The sequence below is a fragment of the Tachysurus vachellii genome, chromosome 4 (assembly GCF_030014155.1).
Source record: "Tachysurus vachellii isolate PV-2020 chromosome 4, HZAU_Pvac_v1, whole genome shotgun sequence".
Taxonomy (NCBI): Eukaryota; Metazoa; Chordata; class Actinopteri; order Siluriformes; family Bagridae; genus Tachysurus; species Tachysurus vachellii.
This window is the reverse complement of record NC_083463.1, coordinates 14,375,532-14,399,868: the sequence shown is the minus strand read 5'-3', so window position 1 is coordinate 14,399,868 and position 24,337 is coordinate 14,375,532. Positions and strand designations below refer to the sequence as shown.

The 24,337-nt window shown below is 37.4% G+C and overlaps 4 protein-coding genes across 4 annotated transcripts; 2 read left to right on the top strand and 2 right to left on the bottom strand.

Moving 5' to 3' along the window:
- Window positions 1-118: 118 nt before the first annotated feature.
- mustn1a (musculoskeletal, embryonic nuclear protein 1a) lies at window positions 119-1,110 on the top strand. The gene is made up of 3 exons (XM_060867915.1): window positions 119-277; window positions 361-490; window positions 928-1,110. Exons 1-3 carry the CDS (start codon window positions 269-271, stop codon window positions 1,011-1,013), a joined length of 225 nt encoding a protein of 74 aa, XP_060723898.1. The 5' UTR covers window positions 119-268; the 3' UTR covers window positions 1,014-1,110.
- A 188-nt stretch (window positions 1,111-1,298) lies between these two features.
- Window positions 1,299-6,448, bottom strand: ruvbl1 (RuvB-like AAA ATPase 1). The gene is made up of 11 exons (XM_060867914.1): window positions 6,142-6,448; window positions 5,013-5,099; window positions 4,739-4,871; window positions 3,981-4,132; window positions 3,796-3,885; window positions 3,273-3,422; window positions 2,794-2,857; window positions 2,485-2,683; window positions 2,287-2,389; window positions 2,108-2,199; window positions 1,299-1,783 (listed from the first exon to the last, which is right to left on the bottom strand). Exons 1-11 carry the CDS (start codon window positions 6,280-6,282, stop codon window positions 1,624-1,626), a joined length of 1,371 nt encoding a protein of 456 aa, XP_060723897.1. The 5' UTR covers window positions 6,283-6,448; the 3' UTR covers window positions 1,299-1,623.
- Window positions 6,449-6,833: 385 nt separating this feature from the next.
- eefsec (eukaryotic elongation factor, selenocysteine-tRNA-specific) lies at window positions 6,834-12,149 on the top strand. Its single transcript, XM_060867911.1, has 7 exons — window positions 6,834-7,423; window positions 8,422-8,629; window positions 8,770-8,866; window positions 9,000-9,164; window positions 9,799-10,422; window positions 11,397-11,553; window positions 11,820-12,149. The coding sequence occupies exons 1-7, from the start codon at window positions 7,114-7,116 to the stop codon at window positions 11,999-12,001; spliced, it is 1,743 nt and encodes a 580-aa protein (XP_060723894.1). The 5' UTR covers window positions 6,834-7,113; the 3' UTR covers window positions 12,002-12,149.
- A 5,662-nt stretch (window positions 12,150-17,811) lies between these two features.
- Window positions 17,812-23,901, bottom strand: gata2b (GATA binding protein 2b). The gene is made up of 5 exons (XM_060867085.1): window positions 23,357-23,901; window positions 22,393-22,878; window positions 21,605-21,750; window positions 18,365-18,490; window positions 17,812-18,146 (listed from the first exon to the last, which is right to left on the bottom strand). The coding sequence occupies exons 1-5, from the start codon at window positions 23,574-23,576 to the stop codon at window positions 17,898-17,900; spliced, it is 1,227 nt and encodes a 408-aa protein (XP_060723068.1). The 5' UTR covers window positions 23,577-23,901; the 3' UTR covers window positions 17,812-17,897.
- Between the last annotated feature and the right edge of the window lie 436 nt (window positions 23,902-24,337).

The window sequence follows — 24,337 nt, the reverse complement described above, 5'->3', positions numbered from 1 at the left end:
ACTGCTTTGAATACTCATCAAGTTACTTTTCCCTGCCATATGAAGCAGTTAGAATAAAAAGCCCTTATATACATTACCGTGTGAACTAAAGGAAAGGAGAGACTGAGGGAGGAGTAACACACTGACTCATGCTTTGGGAAGCACAATTATGGTCCACTGGGGCTTGTGTGTGTTTAAAGGAAGGAAGGAAACATCACATTGGAGGCAGGATTCCAACTAAAGCAACAGTAAAGGCTTGGATTTGATCTCCAGTTGAACGATCCTGAACATGTCTCAAGTAAGTGAGAATGATTTTTATTAAATATACAAATGGATAATCAGCGGTAGAACTGTAGCATTCCTGTTTTTTTCCCCCTGCAGCTACAGGAGGAGGATGAGGGCAAGATAAAGAGGCCAGAGGTGAAGGACGAGGACCTGATTGAGGCAAAGGATAAGCTGGCATCTGGGACTACGGTGAAGAGTAAGACCTTTGAAGTGATGGAGGAATGTGGTGAGTGGAGTGATGACCCTGTCAGTACAATTCCACAGGCTCTGTGTTGTGTGTATGTGTAAGTGTAGACAAGAATAAGAGCTGCTTGCTTGGTGGGATGCAAAATGTCTGTGTGCATGCCTTGGGTTTGCTGGTGTTTCCACTCCATATAAAGTAGCAAAGGGTCTCAAACCCAGTGACACAGACACATAATTACTCCCTAGAGAGAGTCAAATATGTTTACACAGAAATCTCTAGCCACTTCTATACCTCAGCACTGGTTATCACCATATTACTGTCTACAGGAGAAAGGGAAAGCTAAACATTACATAAATGTAAATTAAATGGCATGCCGTAGTTAATGTTAACTATTATAAACCTTCTGTAATTTAGACTGTTAATAATAACTTCACCCATCCTTAATCGGCTATCAACTTGTTTGTCTCCCTGCCCTGCAGAACGCTCAGGGAAAGTTGCTCCATCCGTGTTCAGTAACGTTCGATCAGGAGGAGAGACGGTCTTCAACAAACCCAGGAAAAAGTAACATGGAAAATGATTCCAATTCACATTCTTTCAAAATGTGTATTCGAAGTGTTGAAATAAAGGTCTAAATAAAAGTGGCCAGACAACTTTGACAGTTATACATGTCATTTCAAGCACTTTTTTGGGAGCATTATTTTATACTTGTGTCTCTTTATGTAACTGCAACATAGCCTGTTCTTGTACTTGCATTTGTACTATTCTAACTACACATGAAGAATATCACATTGCTGTGGAATACTGATCCAGGGTAAGGTGTAGCACAAGGTGTGAAACAAAATATGAACAATGAAAACAGACATAATTTATTTTTAATTCTTAAAATTGATTTTTATAGAAAATGAAAACATTAACAGTTTATAAAAATGTTCTGCAAAAAGAATATCCTGACAAACCTGGCAAAACAATCTGGCAAGGACTGAACATACAGGTAAGGTAAAGGTAAGCTCCCTGGGAGGACAATATTATTCTTATTTAACATTTTCCCATTTATAGTAATATTTTATCAGACATAGTGTGGGTGTTGTGGCTTTGCTGCTCTGGCCAGTTTAAGAGCAACCCTGAACTGTGGGATGAATGAAACAGAAAACAAGCGAGTGCTAAGTGAGAGGGAACTACTTCATGAACTTGGTGTGCTGGTCTTGAAGGATCTTTGCAGAAGACTTAGCATCGTAGAAGAGCTCATTAATTTCTTCCACTTGTTCTCTTTCTACAACTTCTTTCCCCTGAACTCGTGACAGCAGATTTGCAGGAGTTAAGAGCTGTACAGCATACCTGGACACACAAACGCACAAAAAAATGAGCTTATGTACTTTATAAACTGTTGAGTGTTAAGAAGACAAACAATGAGATTATTAAAAAAGTAGGGGTACTGCTTGACAAAGGTTTTAATAAAAGCTACTATAATGTTTACTATATGTTATTACAGTATGGATGATAAACAAACCAACAAAATTCTAAAAACTACTGTTAATAGTTAGAGTTTATTAATTTAATGATAATGATTAATCAAAGACTGGCTAATGTGAATGTTACAGAAGCCTTGAGATTACATTTTTTTTCCTTCTGTAAAATCTCATAATTTATGATGCGTGTTACCTGAGGGTGGTCTTCGTGCCAATCTCTCCCAGATGAGATAAAGCCTCCTCGCTGATGTTTATGCCTTCTGTCTGAGCTCGGATCTTAATAATCTACAGACACACATTGAAATTAGCAGACAGACACAGTTGTACATCTTCTAGTTCTAGTCCCCCCACCACACACACACACACACTTACCTGTTTCATTTCTTGAGGAGTATACAGCAGGGTTCTGATGATCATAACTCGATCCAGCAGATCAAGAGGTATTCCATGAGGAGAGCTAATGTCTTCAGTTCCTCTAAAAAATAAGTAAATAAATAAATTATTTTGTAATCAATAAAGTACTGCCTGCTAGTGAGTGCCTTTAAAATACTTAAGCTGAAGGAGTCCTACCTGACGAGACAGTTTCCACGGTTGGATGCGAACACAACTATTGGGGAGATGGAGCTCTCCAGAGCTCGGTGCAGGTAAGTGAAACACTCAATATCCAGCATGTGTACCTCATCGATGAACAGAACACCTGGGACAAGTTCTGCCACACCTTGATCTATGTACTTGTTCACCACCTTGTTGATCTCCCCTCGTAGTTTATCTATAAGACACAATGTGTCAGCAACCTTGAGTGTTTAACTCAATAAACTTGGAATGCATTTGGGACTTGAGTAACAGTCATCATGTGATGTGTGCGCACATGTAACTTGCCTGTGATCTCAGTCTTCCGGGGTTTCATTAGCTGGCCCATCATAGATAGGATGTCCTGACCTCCCTTAGGTTAGAATGTGTGACATTATATAAGCTACATTCCAGACAATATGAATGTATTTGAATAAATGAGCAAAATTAAATAGAAATCTTTATTTTTATCCATAAAAGCATGAGTAAGCTAATTAAAAAGCACAGTGCTAAGAGATTTGCTGATTTGTCATTAGATCAATAAAGCATTATAACATTACTGACAACAGTAACTAGTTACTAACTACTAGCAAATTATATTTACTAGCACACACCAAAACAATATAATATCTATAATAATTATTTTCTCTAAAGGAGACAAAATAAAAATAGGTGTCTCATAATGTAGCCAGTATGATTATGTTCCAAAAGATAGTTATAATTTGTTACTAAAAATGGTTCATTATTTATATTAAAAAATATATATTGTTGTGTGACTGGGTGTGTACCTGAGGTCGTGCATTAGCTATATCCAGGTCATGTAGCGTAACATCTTGTATAATCTCTTTCTTCTTGTGTACATCTCCTTTGGGCAATGGAACATATTCTTCAGCCTCCAAGTCAAATTCTGTTGCAAAAGTGTCACAGCGCCCTTGTCTCTGCAGATCAATCACAGCACAAAATGATTGCAAAATGTCCATTTACAGCTCCCAAACAGGACATGGGGACCATATGGGGAAATTGAGAGACACTCAGTAATCCAATAAGAAGTTAAATATACAAGTGTTTGTTTTGATTCATGTAATGCTCAGGCATTTTGAGAAGCAAAGACAGCAGTGCTGAAGTGCACATTGATGTGCAGAAAATCTTTATGTTTTTGCCATAATGTCTGCTAGTATGAGTCAACAGTATGAGGTATAAAAGTCTCTGTTGCTGGATGTCCATTACATATGCACAGCTTATAAGGTTCCTTAACAACCTAAACCAGTGAGCGTTCAGCAGAAACGGCAGAAGATTGTGAGTTGTCCTTACCTTCACTGCTCCGCTGTTTGCTTCGATGTAGATGACATCACCAACCTCCACTCTCTCCTTCTGCAAGCTCTCATAGATACTGGGATCGAGCTGCATCACACACATATGGAAAGTTCGTCAAGACATCTTAAACATCTCTCAGTTCATTAGATGCCATTCCCACAGGGTTGTTAACTTATGTATACCTTAAGCTGTTTGGTGCCCTTCGCTGTCTTCAGGCCAATGATGACATGACTGATAGTTTTGCCATAGCCACCCATTGGATTCTCTGTCTCGCATGGGGTCAGCTCTGTCACCTCACCTTCATATACTTCCTTAGTCTCCTTGATTCGCAGTCCTATATGCATCAATATAAAACATTTAGTTTTAGTAGTTTAGTTGTTTTATATCATTTAATACTAGTGGAACCAGAACGAAAAATCAGGTCATAAGAGCAGGATTTTCAAGTAAAAAATATGATTATCAGACTGCATTATCAAAAGTTTAATTATCAAAATCTGCAGGAACATTACTGTACAATCAGATGAGCTCATGAATTAGATGATGTTTTGGGGTGTGGGTGTGTTGTGTTATGCAAATGGAATGAATTTGAATTTAGACAGTTTGCAGTTGCATTGTTTTAATTGTTAGTTTCAAATAACAGTATGTGAGTGAAACGCTGAGCTTTAATAAATAAAGGATGTCAAAGTTTAGTTCAGTTTTAGGAGATAGCGGCAATGTGTTATAATAGTAGTAAATTATTACATCTTTTCTTCAATCTATTTTCTTGTCTCTCAATTGGTATATCAACACACACATTCCAAATGTATTCATCAGGTGTTCTTTCAACATCTTTCCCATGTTTTTAACAAAAAACTAATGGTCTAGTATGTGGCCAGTTTTGTGTTATATTCAGTGAAACCCACAATCTGTTATAGGTTTCTTTAAGGATGTTTAGACTCACCAATGGCTCTCCTGAAGTTCTCCATTAGGACCTCTGTCTTCTTGATCTCTGATGAATACACTTCACTGCCCACCATAGGACAAAAAGGCACCTTATTCCCCAGCTCCTGAGCCATGGCCAATGCTAAAGCAGTCTGTTTGGCACAAATACGTGTTTAACATTCATTCAACTTCTATAACCAAGGGCACAATCTAATGCTTTGAAAAATCTTTCTACAGAATCAGATTAGAAAAGATTTTAACGTAATCACGGATAAGCAAAAAGTAACGAATACCTTTCCAGTTCCAGGTGGGCCTGCCAGTAAAACAGCTCGGCCAGCCATCTTTTTTGAACGAATCAGCTCTACAATGATCCCACAGGCCTGAAAAATAAATAAATAAATAAATCAAAAATGCATTTTGTACTAGTTATAAGCTTGCCTTGCATTATATAAGCTTGCCTATAAACAATAACTATCTCTGTAATAAGTCTCATGTTCTTTGCATGTGCTTCATATCACAGTTCAATGCAATTTCATTCTTTATGATCTAAAAGCACATTACATTTTCAGCTCCTTATTAAACCTGACAACATCATCACATCAAGTCAAGCCAAGTAGCTTTTATTGTCATTTCATCCATTTATAGCTGATGCAGTACACAGTGAAATGAGACAACATTTCTCCAGGATCATGGTGTTACATAGAACAAAGACAGAGCTAAGGACTTAAGTAAGATAGTCCTAGATACATAAAGTGCATCTGTGCAACCTGGTGCAAACAGTGCAGGACAAAAGACAAGAAGACAGTGCAGGACAAAAGACAAGAAGACAGTGCAGGACAAAAGACAAAAAATACAAGACAATATACAAAAACCAGACCAGTGTAAATGTTGTATGTTCTATATTGCATGTGCAGAAATACTGGAATAAACACATTAGTATTATAGCAGCAGTTACATGAGATATTGTAAAGTGTTGTGCAAAACTGCAATCGACTGAAATGTGAGACAGCGTGTGCAAAGAGCAAAAGCAGTGTGTAAAACAGCATGTAAACAGTGTGATGGATGTATGTGGACATGGACACAAGTGTTATGGACGAAACCTGAAGATGTGCTAAATAAAGTCTGCTCTTAACGAGTTTTAAAGAAATGTTTTAAAAACATATTTGCCTGTTTCTTCTTTCCTGCCTGTTTATTGCGCTGTGCTGATTTAATTATAGATTATAGACTTTAACTGTAAACATTACCTTAAAGATGTTTTATACACGTTTTTATTGTTTAAACAAACTGTAACAATAAGTAAGCAGAATGGGATCATTACTAAAAAGAATTTGTTGTACATCACTTTATTCATCCTTTCATTCATCAGTTTAGTTAACATTGGGTAGTTAGCAAAGCTAGTTAGCTAGTTAGCTAGTTAGCTACCTCTCTGGCGGACTCCTGGCCCACAAGGCCGGACGCAGTCTGCTTAGCATTGCCGGCTTCATCTAAACCGAGGCCTTTCACATGGCTGTGAGACGCAATGCGTTGAGTTTTCGTTGTGCTCTTCACCTCCTCGATCTTCATGGCTTTATCTTACAATCCCAAAACTTTACGGAAGCAAGAAACTCTGCCCTCAACACTAGCCGCCTAATTTCACCGTTGAAATCGGCGCGACTACAAACACACGGTGAAGCTCGTTTCCATGTGGGTTACCAAGGAAATTTCGGGAAGTTACGCCTCTGTTTGTGTGCGCCGTGTGCTTATTGGCCCAAAATCTTCTTAGCTATCTGATGACTGGATAGTTTTGCTGTCTATCTGGAAGCCGTTGTGTGTGGGGTTGCACAGTCGTATAGAAACAGTGACGTTATTACGTTCTTTTCTATTTCTTGCACAAGCAAATCCGAAGCAGAAAACTTTCCCCTGCTAGTTTTTGCATAAACTCTATGCATACCATATATATAGCTATACTTTAATATATATTCACGTAAAATAACTATTGTTTCTTAACTTGTAATATGTTTAAAACAGTAAACAGTCAAACGTGTTAATACTTTAACATTCAATATTTAGTTAACATTCTATATTTAGTTAAAACTATTCGGAACCAGAATACTCTGAACCATATTTGCAGCCGAGAATATTTTATGGAGACACCGGAAGCAAATCTGTCAAAGTACACAAAACTTTAGAGCAAGCCTCGTCTAGTGTAGTGAATTAACGTATTTTTGTTAGCGCGTTTTACGAACGAATACACTTAATCCAGTTACACACTAATAGGATATCATATTATTGTCAGCTTTACTGTTTATATAAATGTTTGCATAGGTAGATTTTGCTCGATCTCAGATCAAACTCTGTTTACGCAGCTGATTTGTCGAGATCACTTCGCTGTCATAGTTACAGATCATCTTGGAGATGGCAGATCCCGAGCCGACGCCTGGAGATCGTCTACACAAAACTCTGAACTTTAACGTGGGCGTGTTGGGACATGTGGACAGCGGAAAGACGTCTCTAGCTCGAGTTCTGAGCAGCACCGCGTCCACAGCCGCCTTCGACAAGAACCCACAGTCCAAAGAGCGCGGCATTACACTGGACCTGGGTTTCAGCGCCTTCACTGTTCTCATGCCAGAGCACATGAAGCTGATCTGTGGGGAATACGACAGCCTGCAGTTCACACTGGTGGACTGTCCAGGACATGCGTCTCTCATTCGCACCATCATTGGCGGTGAGTGAGTGAGTGCAATGCATCCGAGAAAGCTTTCTACTGAGCAATAAATATGGGGTGTTTTCTTATAAATTAGCCTCAAACAGTGAATTGTTATTCTTGTTTTGTTAAATCTTTGACGGACAACTGAAGCTGACAGTTTCCCTTACTAAGAGGACTGCAGGTTATATTACAATATCTCATGTAACTGCTGTTATAATACTAATGTGCTCATTCCAGTATTTCTGCACATGCAATATAGAACATACAGTATTTACACTGGTCTGGGCTGTTTTTGTTTATTGTCTTTTGTGTAGTCTTGTATTGTCTTTCTGTCTTTTTTGTCTTTTGTCCTGCACTGTTTGCACCAGGTTGCACAGATGCACTTTATGTATCTAGGACTATCTTACTTAAGTCCTTAGCTCTGTCTTTTTTCTATGTAACACCATGATCCTGGAGAAATGTTGTCTCATTTCACTGTGTACTGCATCAGCTATATATGGTTGAAATGACAATAAAAGCTACTTGACTTGACTCGACCGTTACAATACTTTAATTATAGAAGCTCGCAATATGTTTTTCAGAAGTGTCAAAGTTTTTTTTGTTAGCATCTGGTTTGTGTTTAAATCTATTTTTAAGAACAAAACAGAACTGGTTGACTGCAATTACTTTAAGTATTACAGTCCATGAACATGCACTTACAAATATAACCAGAAGGTGGCAAAATGTTACATAACAAACACGAAGGTGGATGAAAGTTTTAGGTGAATTCATCAGGTCATACCTGAGAGTAGAGAAATTCAGTAGCACTAACGATCAATGTGTGTGTTTGGTGAGCATGTGTGGTTGGATAGAGCAGTAGTGTGGGGTTAACATTTTTAGACAAACCTTCTCACCTTGAAGAAAAATGGTTTATTAAAATAAATCAATTGCTCTCATATACTTATATCTCAAACGTGTGCTTGTTCATAGTTTCACAATTTTAACCGCAGTTGTTGTGTATTTGCATGTGTTTTTAGGGGCTCAGATCATTGACCTGATGATGTTAGTGGTTGATGTTGTGAAAGGAATGCAGACGCAAACAGCAGAGTGTCTCCTGATCGGTCAGCTCACCTGTTCACACATGATCGTCATCCTCAATAAAACAGATCTGTTACCCAGTGACAAGAGACAGATCGCCATTGAGAAGATGACCAAGAGGATGCAGAAAACTTTGGAAAACACTAGGTGCACACTTGCAGTGATATATCTAGTTAAGCTTTAGCATGTCATATATATATATATATATATATGTACTGAACATATCATTGTTTCAGTATGAAAAATCAATTCTCATTCCCTAATTATCTCATATCCTGATTGAGTAGATTTAGGGGTTGTCCCATCATTGCCGTGGCAGCAAAGCCAGGGGGACCCGAGGCTCCAGAAACAGCTGAAGCACAGGGAATCACTGAGCTCATAGAGGTAAAAGTACTTGTTGTTCCAGTACTTACTTGAACAACTTATTGTTTTGACTAGCTGCGTTTGGTGTGTTCGGATTTCGACTCCACATCTGACTAACAGCATATAAATTATTTTGTGTTTGGTGTTTGTTTAGTTGCTAAAATCCCAGGCGTTTTTACCTAAGAGAGACCCATCTGGTTCTCTGCTAATGGCAGTGGATCACTGTTTCTCCATCCGTGGCCAAGGAACAGTCATTACAGGGACCATCCTGCAGGGGGCACTGCGTGTCAATGATACACTAGAGATACCTGCACTTAAGGTACATGCACATACATACAATGCACATCTGTATTGTGGCTCACACAGTTTCTACAATCTTAGAAAAAGGCGTTCCTCATGGATTCAGATTAGTAGAGATCCTTTGTGTCTTAAAGCAGGATTACCTGAAACCATTGCTAAATAATTTGAGTGTTGTGATTTAATTATATTACGTGAATGTCCTTCTAAACTATGATGGGATGTGTCCCATAACAGTCAGTACCATAAAATGTCTCACAAGTAAGTGTGGATTTGCACCAATGCTACCCTGTTTAATAAAAATAACTTTAATTGAAAACACAAGACCTTACAAAATAACAGTTAGCTAACGGTAGATTAATGATTGAGACAGTATATTTTTATACATTGGATAGACATAAACTTCCTGGGAAGCATTTTAATTTGACATTAAATTTTCATTGTTTTCCTGTTTTTTGTTTTTTTTAGAATATTCTAGCATAGATGCATCTGGAAGTAAAGAGACACATCTGGGAAAGTTTTTTAGCAAATACATTTTAAATACTTTAAAATTACTCAAGGATGATTCACACACTAAATAAACTCCTCTTCAAAATGATGTTTTTAACTCTAATTAAAAACATTTTTCATCATTGTGGGCTTGCTGTGATCCTTAGGTAACTCGTAAGGTGAAGTCAATCCAGATGTTCCGTAAGCCAGTTCCTAGTGCAATGCAAGGAGACCGGGTTGGCGTGTGTGTCACGCAGTTTGACCCAAAGCTGCTGGAGAGAGGGGTGGTGTGTACCCCTGGTTCACTGCATACCATTCATGCTGCCATTATTTCTGTACGGAAGATCGAGTACTACCGTGGTGCACTTAGTAGCCGTACAAAATTCCACATCACCATTGGACATGAAACGGTCATGTCACGTGTGTCATTCTTCAGCCGGGCTTCTGTAAGTGCTGACTCAGGATCATTGTCTCCCGCAGAGCAGAGTGCACAGGATTTCTCATTTGACTGGGAGTTTTGCCACCAGGAGGAGTATTTGACTGGCCAGGGAGAAGCTAAGGGGCGGGATCCAGCACAATGGGCATTATTAGAGTTTGAACGGCCTGTCACGTGTCCACCACTCTGTTTGGTGATTGGCTCCCGGTTGGACTCTGACATCCACAGTAACACATGCAGACTTGCTTTTCATGGAAAGCTGTTGGACGGCTTCGAGGATAAAAGCTATGTGGACAGCGTGTTGCCCAGGCTCAAAATCAGTAAAAACAAGCACAAAGAAGGAGCAGTGGAACGGGTTAGTGAAACTTAGTTATTTGCAAAAACAACACCCTCACTTTTTAACAATACTGTAAAACTGGCCCATATTATTTTGGCATTAGTCAACATTCTCTCAGTGTTTAATGTAACAGAGTGGATTAAATGATCACAGCCTGAACAATGATTTGTTCATTATTATTATCAATATTATTATAATTACCAGAACTCAAATCTATATTGATTCATATGTATAAATGAGTAAATCAGAGTAAGTGACATAAATGTGTTGTTAAACATGTTAAATTTTAAATATAACCACATTAAGACCCTAAGTAAATTAACACATAGGTACGTACATACGCCATGTATTGTAGCTCGACCCTTGTGTCTACTGGCAGCATATTTGGGAAGCAGAAACTTGAAATTTGTCTGAGTGCACTGTGAATGGTCAGACAGGTAAACCCTTTAAGTCCATTTAGTTTTTCATCTTAAAGCATAGTACCATAGACAGTAGCATAGACATTTTATAGTATTTAATTCAGTGAACTTAAAAAAAAACAAGGAAAACTTATGTTTATAAAACCTCATGTTAGCAGAATCATTGAAAACAGATATCTAATGTTAGCCTGTTAACCTATAGCTCATTATAATCCGCTGTGTGTATATCAATAAGTTGTGAGTATGTTGACACGCACCTCTGGGGTTTGGGTTAAATTCCTGCCCCTGACCTGTGTGTGCAGAGTTTGTATTCCCTCACCATGCTATTAGGAGTTTCCTCAGGGTCCTCTGGTTTCCTCCTCAAAGTCATGTGTTGTAGGTTGAGAGCCATTATCGATAGATGGCTGTTTATAATATAGGAACTAAAGGGTGAGAGAGGTGGTTTTGTTGGATGTCAACATCAAATCATTATCAAGATTGGTGTATTCCAAATGTCCATGTATACTGTAGATAATGGTTCAATTTCTTGTGAAGAAAAGATGTATGGTGTATTAACTGTCTCTTTGTGACCAGGTGACAGACGACTACACTGTGATTGGTAAAAACCTGTTCAAGAAAGAGACCAACCTTCAGCTGTTTGTGGGTTTAAAGGTCACACTTTCATCAGGAGAGACAGGGGTCATTGAAGGCAGCTTTGGACAGAGTGGCAAAATCAAAATTAGAATTCCAGGTTTGAAAAACTACCTTGCACTATTCGTGTTAGAATAGTGTGAAGGGGCCTCAGTACTAGCTGAATGCAAGCTGTAAGTGCTGGGTTGTTAACAATGGTAGATAAAACTATTGTCAAACCTCAGATCATTTATATTCCATTATTGAGTTATTGTGATAACATTTTTGACAAAAAGTGCATTTTAGGCCAAATGTAAGGATTTCCTTTATCTGTTTTCATTGTGCTAAAACATAATCAGACCTCTCTTTTTCTCTTTATTCTATTAGAGGGACTGAAAGAAGAAACAAAGCAACTCCTCTCTTCTTCATCCAAGAAAAAAGGAAAGGGCGGGGCTAAAAACGATCCGCCTAAAGAGGAGGACGTCAAAGTGGATTCTCAGCATATAACCATTCATCTGAATTTTAAAAGATATGTATATGACCCCCAGAAAAAGATGATTCAGTCTTAATTTTTACAGCACTCATTGTTATGGTAGAGACTCGAGCTCAGGGTAATTATCTGAGAAGCGTGTGTATGTAAGTATCTGGTTGACTTTCTCACACTTGCTGTAGTTTCCTTGCAATAAATTGATGAACACTGGAGAAAATATTAAATGATAGGAGGTGTTCTTTTCTCTGTTATTCACATTCTTTGGAATATTTGTTATTCAAATACACAATCCATATATTTATAGATACTTATCAAATATATTAACTGTTTCATATAAATAAGGGTGTTTTCTATACTTGCTCGGGGGCATTTTATTATAACAAAATGAAAAAAAAAAAGCACAACAACCTTATGCATGTATGTTTCTTCAAAAATCTTACTAAGCTAAACCTATTTCCAGAAATGGTGTGGCTATAACCGTTCATACATGTGAGATGTGTGTCTCAGACCTTTCCTGTGCTTTCTAATAACATTAATGAAATCAAGCCGTGTTGAATGTCTGTATTAATTACAACAGGAAAACAGCTGGAGTAAACTGAAAAATGCTAAAGGGCACCAAAACACCAGAACTGTGTGAGAAAGTGTGAGTGAGTGAGTGAGTATGAGTCAGAGAGTGTGTGAGAGACCTGTCTGAGATATGACATCTTGAGTCTGTGAACATTTCTAATCAGGGTTCTAGTCAGAAAGGTCCTACATGGCACCTGTTTAATATTCCTAAACACATGGAAAGAAAGAAAAGTGGAGAAAAAGAAAGAAAATGGGCAATGTGGAAATGAAAACAGAAAATGTCCCATGAGATTAAAACTGCTGATTGGATACTTTCTTCACCCTGAACCTTGATTCACCTTCAAATAAGACTTTAGTGGTATAGGGTAACATACTGTGTGTTAATCATCACTAACATTAGCACAATCTGCTTCCTAAGGTGGGAAGATATTACTGTGTGTCTATGAAAGAGAGAGAGAGAGAGAGAGAGAGAGAGAAAGCGAGATTTTTGCTTGGTCTAAGACCAGGTCTTACTTGAACTACATTCATTCACTACATCTCTTAATTGCACTCTAATGTTTTGCTTTTCTGAGAGATCAATAAGATATATGAGTCCCCAATATCTAGCTGGTGAGAAGACACAAAATGCTCAGAAAATCAAAATGTTCTTTGTTTTCAGTCATTTCCCTCTCCAAACACAGACAGACAAATTTCAAAGATTTACGTTTCAGGAACGGTATGTTGATTGGAGATTGCTGTCAGATTATTGTAAAGTACAGTAAGATCCCCTTTCTCACACAAACGCACACACATCTCTTACAAACCTGTGAAGGGTTTTCCAGGGAAGATATAATCTGACTTCAAAGGGAATCATCTGAGGAGATTAACCTAAATATACTGTATATAGTCTCAAGTGAGAGTCTTCAGTCAAGGTTTGTTTTTGCTTGTCATGTGTCTTGATTTTGTGTTTATGCATTTGAAGGTTTTTTAGTCTCTGTTGCTTGAGATACTTTTGTGTCCTTGCGTTTGATTTGTTCATTTTAAGTTTATTTGTGTTTCAAATAAAATTGTAAAATAGAAATGAAACATTAAAAAATTCAATCTAATGCAGAACTGTAAGTCTTATTTGGTAAGTAGTTTGTGTGTATGTTTTTAGACTGACAGCTTGTCACTTTTTATCAAGCAGTCAGATGCTCAATTACACAACCAAGTCAATGGATCAATCTATGGATCAGTTTTCCAATTCTGCACGTCTCTATAAGGATCATTGTGTGTTGCTCAGTGACTCTGAAAGAGTATTCTCAGAGTATTCATTCATTTTTCCTCCTCCTTGTCTTTTTCCTCTTTTGTTATGTTTATGTACACCCTTACTTTAAAATGTTTTACAGAAGTTTTGTAACAGTTATAGAAAAAAGCAAAGGTTTTCAGATCTTTTACTCAGTGCTTTGTAAAAGTGCTTATTGTTATTAAACCACATGCTTGCATGTGCACATCATGATATGGGGCACTGTTTAGCTGTTTCTCTAGCAGATTCTCCCATCTCCACACAGAATCTCTGGAGAAATCAAAGCGACGTTCAGGCTCTTAGGCGTCTCTTTGGCTCCTGGCTGAGTGGCATCTAGGAGTGTTTCTGTGATTTTTAAACTCTTCTATTTAAAAACGACAGAATACATTGTGTTCATTCCAATTTTAATCTGCTTTTACCCTTCAGTTTGATACAACTTCATACCTCAAGGGTCAATCAGTGGAAATGGGATGGGATCAAGCATCGTATCAAATGGTCTAAAATCCTGTTAACACTTTTTCATTATGAAGTAGTTTTTGCAGATTGATGGGGAAAAGAAGTAATTTAATTCAAGGCTGTAAGGTAACAAGAACATAAAGTCAAAGGTTACTAAGACAAACTTTCTGAATGCAACAAATGGCACTTGTGGGTTCAGTGAGTTTTAAGGTTAATAAAACACTTTTGTTCCCTCAGCCCTGGACTTTATATTTCATTTGCCATAGTCTCTATGTTCAAATAGAGTTAAGTTTCATTTTCCTGTTCTTTATTTTCTGCCCATAAGATATAAAACGAAAGCATGTCTTTATGTATTAGTTCTTACTTCTAGGTAGTTCTATTAAAATATTTATCAAACGGTCATTTTGTGCAAGGTTGCACAGTTAGTCACAAAAATAACTTTTCAAACCCATCAATCACATAAGCTAGTGAGCTAAAAGCCTGCTGTATCTGTTAGTAACATTACTAACTGCATTAGTGGGCTTTCTCTCTTATCTCTTAACGATAATCCAAGTGATCTATTGAATTACAGCTATTCAATTATAGCTTTTCTCTAAATAAAACGATTAGCAGAGTATCAATGTGACACATTTATACGGAAAGAGAGTTTATGTATAAGAGAAAAAAATTGCATGATTACAAGTTTTGAAAAAGCAAACAAATAAGCAAAAGCAGCAGTGAGTATAACGCACAATGTGTGATATACCTTAGTTTATTAAATGATCCAGTTAAAATAGCCAGACCTTTAACATATGGATAAAAGTGGTTTTCAAATAAATAAATAATTGTGCACATGCTCTTTTTGCCCCTAATCCATACATGTGCCCAATGATCTGAGGTCAAATCTGAAACTGTCAACGCTTTATTGTTGAAACTGAGAAACCAGATACACCCAGAGGCATGCCCTTCTTTCCTTCTCTCTTTGTTAAGCCTGGTTCAGCCTCAGTGGAAGTAGTACTTGTACACACACTCCCAGTGTGTTCAATTATATAATGGCTCTTAAAAAAGCTTATAAACCAACCACAAAGTGCTGTATACACAGACAGAGAAGTACACACAGTTAAGTATAATGAATATACAGTCTATATAGAGAGCGTAATTATATTATTTATTCTAATTACAGATCTAAGTATACTTAAGCAATCTGACTCAGGTTACTGTATTTTTTTAAACACAGCTTTAAACACAGATTTAAAACAGATTTAACTCAGCTTCTTATTTTTCATATTAGTACATATATTGTATGATATCAGTGAATTTTTCTTTCTTTATGCCTGTGTGTGCATGTGCCTGTTTTGCTCCCACTTGCACATTTTGCAAATATTTGTCTGTCAGCCTGCTTATCTTACATCAGTGGCAGACTCTCCAGCTACTTTAGTGGCTTTCTTTTTTTCTGTTCCGCCGTTTTCAGCTGTTTTAATAGATTTTATTATATTTTTCTTTCCGCTACACTTTTTAAGAGGAAGGTTTACAGAGCCGTTTTACATCATATGCCTAACACAGTTTACTACTTAAAGATGATTGGGAGTGTGTTTTGAGTGTTTTGTCTGTACATGTGTTTCCTACCTGTCCTACCTGCAGTTTTCTTTATTCCCTCAAACAACCTCTCTCAGAAAAAAACCACAAACCATTAGGATAAGAGAAAGAAAAATGTGGGGAAGGAGGTCAGTAAAGGAACACAGCAGATCTGTCAAAATGTACTGAGAGACCCGCAACAGAATACACACATAAACACACCTTTCTCTCTCAGAAACACCCCCTTGTTCACCACAGAACAAGGTCCCAAGAGAGGGGAGCTGAGCATTTACAGTGGTGTTTTGAAAGAAGGGATTGTTTATACACAGAGGGATGAATACATTTACTCACTAAAAAGGATGATACGTAAATGAAGGGGAAAGTGAAAGAAAAGGGAAAAGAAGATGAATGTATGCTCCAGTTTCATTCAGAACAAATGTAAACACACACCTCTTGGGCTTGACCTTGTAAATGCTTCATGTTAATCTTTGGTAAATTACAATTCAGTGCACGTTTTGTACTTTAAGTGTGGGACTGAGCACACTCTCTCATTCACTCACGCAATCACACACTACAGACAATTTTCCAGAGATGCCAGTCAACCTACCATGCATGTCTTTGGACCGGGGGAGGAAACCGGAGTACCGGAGAACATGCAAACTCCACACACACAAGGCGGAGGCGGGAATCGAACCCCCAACCCTGGAGGTGTGAGGCGAATGTGCTAACCACTAAGCCACCGTGCCCCCCTTTTTATATACATATCTAACAAATATTATTCAAAAATATAAATCTACCCCAAAAAACGATTCAAAATTATGTTTTTATCTTAAGTGTTTAACTGAAATTTAGTTCTTTTTATCTTGTTGTCTGACATACACAGCCATATTCCTGTGTTCAAACCAAACATTTTTAATTACTCTTATAAGTGTCACCATGCTGCTTTAAGATGTGTAAAGAGTTGGACTGTGGACTAATGTTACATTTACTATACTGAATTTCATGTGCTTGCTAGTTTGTTAGCCATTACTGTTTACACCTATGTTATCTTACAAGCATGCAATATGCAAACTGACAGTGTATGATTGTTCAGTAATACAGTGGACAAATACTCTGCCATGTTATTGCTTGGTGGCTTGAAGTATTTGGATAATGAATAGATTTTTTGTGGAATTTATGCCGGAATTGCCTGTTCTCAAAATATATTACAATAGCAAATCTTACTAAATATCGATGCATTTAACAGATATGGTATTGTTGCTCCTGTGCAATTTGAGATACAAAGAAATATCAGGCTTCCCATTTTATAAAATTCAAACACTCTGTATCGGCTCTTTTCCAATGTAGAGTCACCCTAGTCTTTCAGTGTTATCTCATGTCTCAATCCCTCTGGAGTCCAGTGGTCCATTCATTCTTCCTATCTGCTCATCACACGGATAGCATCTATGTCTCAGGGGCATGTGTACAGCTCACAGCCACACGTGTCAGTTTGGATGTCTGTAGTTAAGTATGGAGAACAGTAAACACGGGACAATACGTTCTCCTGGAGACAATAATCAGCTCAAACACACCTGATGGGCTTTAAAAAAGAGTTGATTTTAATTAGACCACATGGCTATTAGCATAGAATCAGAATCAGTGTAATGGACATTTTTCTAATCAGATACGTTTTTTTATTTACTGAAATGCATAAAATATATGTTCCAGAACTTCAGTGAAGGTATTTGAAGGAGAACATCAAGGACCAGTTCCTAGAAAGCTGCACAATATGTTAGAGTCTTGTCTTTCTAAAAAAAAAAAAAAAAAAAACTAAAGTTTTGGAAGGATGCTCCACACTGAAAAAGCAGGATTCTCAGCATTCACCACCTGCATGCTCTGGAAACTCCAGGTTTTGATGTTATAGATGTTATATCGGTGATTTGAAAGCTTTCTAAAAAAACGTTTCCCATCACTGAGTTTTGATTTAAAGTGCACCTTATTCCACAGTCTGGTTATGAAAATTAAAAAAAAACTTAATTTAGTTAGCTAGCTTTAAGGTGTGAATGGACAAAAACATATCACTGCATATTTGTTAAGCACTTAAATAAATGTCTCTGTAATTTCACTACTGAACAAAAACACCTCTGCTTGGTGCTCAGCTCATGGCAGTTAACAAGTTAGCATGGTGCATGTGGCTGAAGGCTGGATAAAACTCGACAGGTGGTGTCATGTTTACATGGGCAGGAATATTGGTGATTTGGTTGAAGGCATGTGGTTTATCCTGCATAAATCTGCTGAAGTGAAATTGGTGAGAGCTCTCGCCTCTCCTTCGTTTAGATTTGGTGGACATTTTTCTGTTGCGAGTCTGAATACCTTCCTTCTTCATAGTGAGTGGGCGGTTCATCTAATAAAATAAGAATAAATAATGACAAATATACATATAAATAATTAGTACCTATGGTAGACTGACTAATGTACAGAAAATGAAATGCCATAGCCTTTATTTAACCTGTCACAATCACTGGCCATGATATTCCATAATGTTTTTTTGTATAGCAAGAAAACAACAAGGGTTTTTTTTTTTGCTCTAGAGGTATGCATGCAGAATTAAGTGATACACACATTGTGCAGCTTGTAGTAGAGTCCACAGGCGTTGCAAACCGGATCTCCATTGGTGTTACGTCTCCACAGTGTGGTGGTGCCCGTGTGGCAGTTTGCACAGCAAGTACCTGCTCTCCTGGCTGCTGACTGCACACACATGCACAAACACACACAGGAACAATTATCAGTTTGGTTTAAGGCAAGTGGTTTATGAAATTCTAGAAAATGTTTATTTTTTCCATTTTAATCACTAATTAGTACTGTGTCTGTCTACATCCATTCATTCAACTTCAGTAACTGCTTTATCTTTGTCCAGGCAGAAGTAGATCTGAAGTTTATCCCAGGAACACTGAGCATAACAATGGAATGCAACCTGGATAAGACACTTGTCCAGCACACACACACACACACACACACACTCCTGGGGCAATTAAGTGTAACCAATACCTCCATCATCATGTTTTTGAAAGGAAAGCAGAGAACCAAGAAAAACCCCATGAGGAGAGAGGGAAACCTTGAGAAACTCCACACAGACTGTCTGTGTATGTCTAAAACCTTGCTAGGCCTTTTAAAATCCTTATAAAGGCAATAAAAAATTTTATTGGCAATAAAATGATTGTATATATACACACACACACATATATATATATATATATATATATATATATATATATATATATATATATATATATATATATATATATATATATGTAATTTATTATATTATAGTGATCATATGTATACACACAGTCCACTATATCATATGAATCATTTAAATCCCCTTATGTAGTGTGTGGTTTTTGACACAGCTAAACTGCTCTTAAATCTTCCCACATATCTGGTATGTAAACCTGAATGTCTACCTCCATCTCTTTTTTCCTTACAGACTCTTTCGTTTCCCTTTTTATGTTTTTCTTTTCTTTTTTTAATTCCTGTCCTGTAGTACAAAATTATGAGCTAGAACCATCAGTAGGCGCTTAACTCCTCTATCGGGAGCGAGCAGACATCCGGCCCCGGAAACCACCGGAGCGGCGCGCCTCTGCCGGACAAGCCCAAATATACGACCAGCACCTTGTACTAAATTGCCGCTCCATTTAACTTTGTTATCTTTCTGGACTTATTGGGGTCTCGTAATGTATTTTTTCAGGGAAACACAAGATTAGTTATCCAACTATAAGATATCTAATCGGTTATATATCTAAAAGATTAGTTATTTATAGTTATTTGTTGAACCTGCTGGACGAACTGAACCATTTGCACCTTTGAGAGGTGACGCTCTAAATTCGCTGGGATTTGAAAACGACCTATTGCTTTTTCTAATAATAATAAGTAAGTTTATACTTTTAGAGACTATTGAACCTAAAACCCGAGACAACAAATCAAACACTATAGTATTTTGTTATGAAACGCTTCCCCACGCCCTGGAGCTCTGGTGGTCTGTTCCAATATTCACCAGTAAGACCTGTATAGTGAGCTGGGGAAAGGTGCAAATATACACAGTGCAGAATTCACAGTGAAGAAAACACCTGACAAGTAAGAGGATGTTTTTGTGTCTTTTAATTGCCACTTAAGTTTAACATCCAAGACCAGTTAACAAGGATAGAGATTACTGAAGATGAATGAATGAATGAACAAATGACCTGTTTTCATGATTAGAATTTACGTTAGAATTATTGAATTACTGGATTACTAGTTTAGAATTACTAATGCTTCTACTAATTCTACTAATTAGAATTAGCAGAATTATAGAATTACTGCCTACAGTGCAGCTGCAATGCTAATATGCAAGTTACACAGATAGCTAATATCATTATTTATGGGAATAGATTTGTCTCGAAAGTTGGCAGTGATATATGAAATTTAAGTTACTATGTGTCCATTGATAGTCTTTTTCATATTTGCTCCAAGTTAATGAGAAGCTTGTTAGGAAACTATGTAAGATGGATGTAATAAAGATAACTTACATTAGCTAATGCCAGCCAGATTCTTAGCTATTCTTCCTTAGCTACCTTATTTGAATTTAATTTGATGCACACTTTTGAATTTATTGCAAAAAAAATATCCTTAATCCTTATGCATTAGTGTTTTTCTATTAAAGTTACAGTTGTAGCAAATCTGATTACAACGCCTAAAAACATGTTTGCCTACACACTACATGACTTTCAAAATCATAGAATTGGTAACCCATTCACACTACACAAACCTGGAGAGATCCCCACTGAAAATACTCTGAACCTGAATAATCTGAATTTTTGCTTTCTTGCAAAAATGGACACAACAACTGTTTTATCTATCTGTCATTATTATGTACAGAAACAAGAAAATGTGAGCCGAGAGAAAATGTGGAGGAATTATTGGTTGGAGAGACACAGGTAGCAAGGACTGTCTGTTCAGTAAAGAGAGCTGGAAATACATTGAGAAAAACATCGCTTTTTTATACTGTGCTCTCCTAATGGCCACTCACATGTTCACTTCTCATACTTGAACTGTTCAGACCATAGATGATCACTGCAGGAGAGCACATTGATTATTCCCTGACCATGGCACAATAATATATTTTAAGGCTATTGAGAAAATTATATTAAAATATAATATTTATTAATGCTGTATTCATGGGTCTACTGACCCAGAGTAAGCCCATAGATATAGCATTAATAGACATCTTAATATTTATAATTTATATGTTTTAATTCAAGGAATGTATTAAAAATGTTTTAAATGATTAAATGTTTAAACAACCAAAAAAAGTTAATTATTTATTAAAAGTAATTTATTTTCCTTTTGTGATCAGGTAAAAACTGTAGAAAAAACCTTCTAAAATCCAAGAGACTAGAGGAAAGCCATTTGAGGTGATGTAGTTGATATCTGATTAAATTTACACATATTTACACATAATAATTCTAATAAAATCTAATTTATTAGGTGCTATTTAAGCCTGTTTACATGACCACAATTTTATTTGTTTAATCTCCCTTTGTGTATGTCCCTCCTTCTCTCTCCATCTTTATTAACATCAGTCTGTTTAAGCTGCTTTCTTTCTACATGTGTAATCCAAGTAAACCTCCATTCAGCGACCACAATGGCAGTGTAAATCACCACTCCAAACAAAACTGCTACAGTTTCTGTCCTTGTTCCTTCATTTTTTAACCTTTCAAAAAATGGTTTCTGAAACTTTTGTATATTAAATCTGATTTATACAGTTGGGATCAGCTACATTATTTTAATATGGAAATATTTCAGTACATTTGTTAAGTCACTTACCAGTCGACGTTTGGGTCTGATGAGAGGTCGGTTTTGGCCATTCATCTTGTGGTAAAGTCCACATGCATTACACAAATAATGGCCTGTGCCATCTCGTCGCCACAATGGAGTGGAGGTGGCCCCACAGTTCACACACTCACGGCCTTCTAACACACACAGAGAATACGAAGCACTTAATATGTATGTATATATATATATAAACACTGTATATACACAGTGAATATAAACACACTGTATAGAGTTAAAAAAAAGTGTTTATAGTGATTATAGTGTTATAGTATATATAATATACTGTGCTTTTAGAAATAATTGAAGGTACATAATTGAAGCTTAAGGACCTCTGATGTACCACAGTGCTTTACTCAAAAAGCTAATTAAAGGTCACCACATGCACCTTTGCAGATGAAAGCTATATAAAGGTACATAAGATAGTACCAAGCACACTGACAAGAAAAAGAGGCAAGTAGTTGAAAGTGCTTTATTCATTTTTATCATGATGATATTCTTTCAGTCATCTGCTATCAGCTGCTTCTAAATTGATGTTATTTAACAAGTGCAATTTATTTTTGTTGGGATAAACTAGCTTCTGTTGCAACTTATAGAATAATATGATAGTTTTCAGATACAAGTCAAAAGTCATTACTGACCATTACTGAACTGGCACAAGAAATACAAAATTCTGAAATTTCAGAATTTTCCCTTTTTAAGATGTAGGTCATATATCAGACTTTCAGTCTGTATTGAAGTTGCCTATTCTGTCCTTATCACCATTTTTTGTTAATACACACCCGAACCAGTACGTCCCTTGGTCTTTGATTTGGCCGTTAATTCCCCCATGGCCCTGCAGAACAGACCCGCCGCGTGCTCGCGCGTTCCTGCTAACGCATACGCTGGAAACGGACGCACAGGAGCCGCATCGTGCGCCGTACAACTCTGGAGAGGGACTGTGGTCTGCATCTTTGTCCCATCAAGAATAACTGCAGGATACTTTGTGACGTCCGGCTCCGGAGCAGCGGCAGTGGGCGGTGTAGGAGGCAAGTAGTAGAACTGCGTGGTGCAACGCGTGGCTACGGGGGCCGAGCCATGAGCGCATGGGCCTGGATGCACCGACGAGATCCCGAGCGAAGTTCCAGCAGCAGGCTTTCCTAAATGACTCTGTGACCAGGTCACGGGTTGCTGGACCACAGAAGTACTCGATTTACTGCCCTCCATCCAAGGGTAAGCTTGCGTGTGAAGAAAGTGAGGGTGGCGCACAGAACCACCGTACAAACGACCTATGAATAAAATGGTTTATAATTAGGCCTAAAGGACAGGTGTGTATTGTCAAGGTTGTAACTTTTCCGAAGCTTATAATCTTACCCAAATCTTATATATAATATTACTTTATTAAGAAATAATCTTAAAATGCATTTAAATGCATTATTTATATTGTAAGACCTATTCTCGCTAAACGTGGGGTTGAATTATTGCATAAATATAATTAAGGGTTGAACTGTTTAGTTAGCTTAATCTTATTTAGACCTTTATTTAGATTTTTTTAAATAAATACATAGATAACCAATAAGAGGCTTTCATTCTACGTACTTTTTTGTCCAAACACCCGAATTCTTAACTTTAGGTCATCATACAATAAAAAAGCAAGACTTATATTAAGATCATTTAAAAAAGTAATTACAATAAAATGCATATGCACTTACATCCATGCTGATTTATCCATGCTCTAATTTGCCCTGACAATGTTTGGTTTCTCACCTGGAACTTGGCTGTACGACGTTCGCGCTTGAGGGTTAGATGTGTGTGTGTGAAAATAAGGATGTCCTGGAGAATCTATATGACTAAGAAATCCATCTACTTCCTCCAGGGACAATAGTGATGGTTCAATGTACCCGGTGCCTTGCCCTAAGCCAGCGTGAGAAGCGTCCAAATCCGCCATGGGCAACATCATCCATCCGGAGTCCCCAGAGAGCTCCATGCAGCCTCAGCCTTTTGCAAGCTTGTAAAGCTGTGCCCTCGAGTAAAAATACTGAAACAGATACTTGACAGAAAACACTTCTTTAGTCTGGATTGTGTCTCTTTACCTCTGTCTGTACAGTTTGTCATGTAGACAGATAGAGCACCTGTAGGTTAGAGTGTGTTGCATTGCCTGACTTGCCTCTCAGGGTGGCTGCAGGTTTGAGAGGCTGAGTATATGATGCCCTCCACAGAGATTACCCAAAAACGATGTAATGTGCGTTTGTGCTTATATGATAGGAAATGTGTCTCAAAAGCGCATGAATGAAACTTGCCTGCTTTGGTCCAGCAGGAGTATCCCGCCCGAACCTTCTGTCTATGGCTGCGTCGGTCGTCTTTTGCGTTGCAGTCCGATTTGGTTTTGATATAAAATCTATCAACTCGCACTATCCATGTAGGCGTGAGATGAATTGTCAGCGTTTATGCGATGGAATTTCATTTTATAAAGATAGAGGCGTGTCCATGGCTCCGACACTGGGTCTTTTGACCAATTAGACTTCGACGTTTCTTGCGCTTGACACGTTTTTCATCGCAGGTGACTCTTTTTTTCTGCGTTACAGAACACACTTTAGAGGAGGTACTTTGTACTTTGACGTGTAAAAAGGCCAACAGAGTGACATATCATTCAATAAATGAAGGAATTTATCTAAATAAATGTATTTATTTAAATAGGCCAACATTTATTATTATTAGTAGTATTATTATTATTATTATTATTATTAT